General features: G+C 38.6%; 1 protein-coding gene across 1 annotated transcript; it reads left to right on the plus strand.

Annotated features, from left to right (window-relative positions):
- The first annotated feature begins 2,369 nt into the window (after window positions 1–2,369).
- LOC135736183 (uncharacterized) lies at window positions 2,370–3,640 on the plus strand. Its single transcript, XM_065254948.2, has 4 exons — window positions 2,370–2,757; window positions 2,854–2,988; window positions 3,078–3,155; window positions 3,258–3,640. The coding sequence occupies exons 1-4, from the start codon at window positions 2,671–2,673 to the stop codon at window positions 3,624–3,626; spliced, it is 669 nt and encodes a 222-aa protein (XP_065111020.2). The 5' UTR covers window positions 2,370–2,670; the 3' UTR covers window positions 3,627–3,640.
- The last annotated feature ends 249 nt before the right edge of the window (window positions 3,641–3,889 follow it).

The raw sequence follows: 3,889 nt of genomic DNA on the forward strand, positions 1-3,889 counted from the left end.
TTATGTGTATATATAAATACACACAGATACAATATATTTTTTTAATTCACACGCAAGCACGTACATACGTATGTATGTATGTGTGTGTATTTATATTATTACACTTTATATTATATAATAAATATTTAAACAGGATATTTTTCTTAAAAATATACATGCATTTGTTTGTACTTAAAAATACATAATATATGAGTGTGCACTGCGTATATTTATTATGTAAACAAACTTTTATTTTGTATGTGATTAATTGCGATTAATTGTTAGGGTTGGGCATCCAGAACCGGTTCCAACTGGAACCGGTTCCAAAATAACGATGCCATTGGAATCATTTATAAAATTTGTTTTCGATTCCGATCATCGGTTCCAAACGTGCAAGTTTTTGTTTCCATAGCGGCCACCGTATTTCCGGAAGTGTTTGCCGCGCACGCGCCCGCTTGTTCTGTTGCAGTCATGGAGCACGGTAAGCGACGCTCAAAAGTGTGGCTTTATTTCACATTAAAAAAGCCTGGGTCGGCACAGTGCAACACATGTGATAAACTTATTTCTTGCACGGGAGGATGCACTACAAACATGACTAAACACCTACGCCTGCATGGTGTACAAATTAACAAGGACTGTAGCGTGTTCGACGTGCTGCGCAGGTCAACGGTCTCGTCCTCCTCGGGCAACCCTGCGCCAACAAACATTACCTCGTCGTCACAATCAGGTAAGTGATTGTAGTGTAACAAAGCGCTTAACCAAATTGCTAGTTGTGGTGAACAACAACGTGACTGATTTTTCCCCCACTTGTAGATGAATGTAGTGTAACGCAAATTGCCCACGCTAGTAGCAGTCCTAATGTTACTGCTGCAAATGCTAAACTGGTGAAGACTCGGTGTGAAACTCCATTCACCTTTGCAGCAAAGCAGGGGAAAATGCCAGCGGAGAAAGTGGAAGAGTGCCACAGAAAAGTTACCGCATATGTGGTGAAAAGACTGCATCCCTTCTCTGACGTAGAATCGCCAACGTTCAGGTAACTATTATGTTAGTTAACCCTTTGAACTTGAAGCTTATATATAGGTGTTTTTTACTGTAAAATTCTAAAGCAATGTGCAAAGTGTCATCTTTTTCAGAACGAATTCAACAAATTACAGTAACCATTACTGTGTGTGGTGAGTTTGTAAATAGAATTTAAATAGACAAAAAAAAAGAGAATAAATGTACTGATTTTTATAAAACAAATACAGAAAAATCACAAAAGAAAGTTTTTTTAACACTTTAAAGTTGAAAAATGAACTATAATACATGTAAACAAGTCTTTTTTGTGACATTGGGTTGCACAGTTTCGTTTTTTCACAAATACAAATGACATGCTGGTTTAAAAGGGTTAACGTTAATCAAAAGGTAAAGATAGGTTGAACTTTGGAAGCAAGATTTCGAGGTTAACATTAGGTCCTATAATTGTGTTTTTATGTTTACAGGGATATGATCCATTCTATCAACCCCAAGTACACCCCCCCTACCAGAGACTATTTGGCAAACCAGTTAATCCCAACTTGGTACAAAATAGAAAAATCTAATGTAATCTCTGAGCTTGCTGAGGTCCACTCTGTTGCCCTCACTTGTGACTCCTGGACTAGCATTGCTCAGGACCATTACCTAACTGTCACAGCACACTATTTAGTGGAGGGCAAAATGAAGCAAAAAGTGCTGCAAACCAAAGCTGTCTACACAGCCCAGACCGGACATGTCGTAGCAGAAGAGATCGGCGACATCCTGAAAGATTATGGCATTTTTGACAAAGTAGTGGCTGCTACTGTGGATAATGCTGCAAATATGGATGTAGCCATAAAAAGACTAGAGTTTGTAAAACTGGGCTGCTTTGCACACACACTCAATCTTGCAGCACAGAGTCTCTACTCCCTGACTGCAGTGACTCAGTGGACTGCAAAGATCCGTGCCATCATCGTGTGGATGAAGAGGTCCTCGAGGGCAAAGGTTGTTCTGCGAGAGAAGCAAGATCTCCTCAGTAAGAATCACTGAATTTGTTTCATTTTACCACTGTGAATGCTATATAATTAATATGTCTTTTTTAGTAATGTACAACAATAGCTGATGTTTGAATGTAACAAAATCACATACATGTTGTGTGATGTTATGTTTTTTCTGTATTTGTGATTTTATTGTTTGTGTCAGAGCTTCCTCAACACTCACTCACACTTGATGTGAGAACTCGATGGAACTCTCTCTACCTTATGATGGAGAGATTCCCAGAACAATACCCGGCAATTCAAGCAGCCAGCTTGGATCAACGGCTGAGAAAGAATATGGAGAGGGACAGGTAGAGCTAGTCTAGATAGGAGAGAGGAAAATCTGGGTATCCTACTCAACATACCACCAATACACAAGATAAATAAAACACAAAGCAGTTCAAGTTTCAGTCAACTTCAAGTCAGAGTCTAATGTCAGATTAGATCATTAAAAATAAAGTGTAAGCAAGAATAACTATTCATTTTATATTATAAAATATATCCTAATTGTCACAGACTTGCCCGGCTGAGTGATGAAGACTTCAGGAAGGCAGAGGACTTCATCAACTTGATGAGAGTTCTTTAAACTTCCACGCTTTGCATTTCAACTGAGAAGAACCCCACATGTGGCCAGATCCTGCCAATTCTGAAAAAGCTTGAGATGCACTTTACTGTTGTTGAGGGAGACACAGTTTTTATAACCAATCTCAAGAAGCAAGTTTGGGCAAACTTGTCCAAGCGATATCAGGTAAAAAAATATGTGAACTTTCATTAAAGAACAATACATTAAATAATTATATTCCTCTGACATCATTGTGTATTAAATAAAAATTTTATTTTGCAGAGTGAGGACATCAGGAACTTTCTTGAAGTGGCCACAGCATTAGACCAATGCTTCAAACTAAATATTGGTGGTGATGATGATGCTGTCTGGGACCGAATCAAAAGAGACATGATGAAAGACTCCGAGCATGAGCAGGTTATATAATGTCATTGAAGCTCAAACATTTAATGTCTCCAATTCAGTCATTAAAATGTTTGGTCTATAAATGCCAATTATGTTATTAGCAGTCAACAGAGGACGATTGTGGAGAAGGTAGTGAGAAAAGGGATGAGAATGATGAAGTGGAGGAGGAAGATGAGAATGTAAGCACAGAAATGTTGAAATTATATTTAGGATCTTAGCCTTTGCCCTTTAGTAGTATATGTTTTTCTTTTAGCGAACATGTCCATTCTTTGTTTTTGCAGCAACAACCTCCAAGCAAACATCCAAGAAAGTCTCCATTGGAGGAGCTTTTTGCCGATGAGGATGCAGAAAAGATGTCATCTCATAGGAGGACCATGTCCATCCAGGACCAGGCAGAGAAGGAGATCCAGATGTATAAGGAGACACCACCAACCTTTACGTCTGATGACCCTGCTGCCTGGTGGTGGAACCAGCGCATGACTTATCCTTTAATGTCAAACACAGCCTTTTCGTATTTGTGTGTTCAGGCCTCCTCTACACCTAGTGAACGGGTGTTCTCAACTGCCGGTGACACAATCTGTGCTGAACGTTCACGGATACTGCCTGAGAAGGCAGACATGCTCATATTTTTGAACAAGAACTGTTTTTAATTTAATGAGTTAGTTTATACATGTCCAGACCAGGGTGCAAGTTCTGTAATCAGAGGTGTAAAGTACTCGAGTAAATGTACTTCGTTACTGTACTTAAGTATTTTTTGGGCTACTTTGTACTTGTACTGAGTATCAAAAATATATGCAACTTTTACTCTCTACTCAATTACATTTTTGATTGGGTTTTTGTACTCTTTACTCAACTACATTTGAAATGACACTTAACGTTACTCGCTACATTGTTTATTCGTCAAATAAAAACG

This window comes from Paramisgurnus dabryanus, chromosome 2, assembly GCF_030506205.2.
Source record: "Paramisgurnus dabryanus chromosome 2, PD_genome_1.1, whole genome shotgun sequence".
NCBI lineage: Eukaryota > Metazoa > Chordata > Actinopteri > Cypriniformes > Cobitidae > Paramisgurnus > Paramisgurnus dabryanus.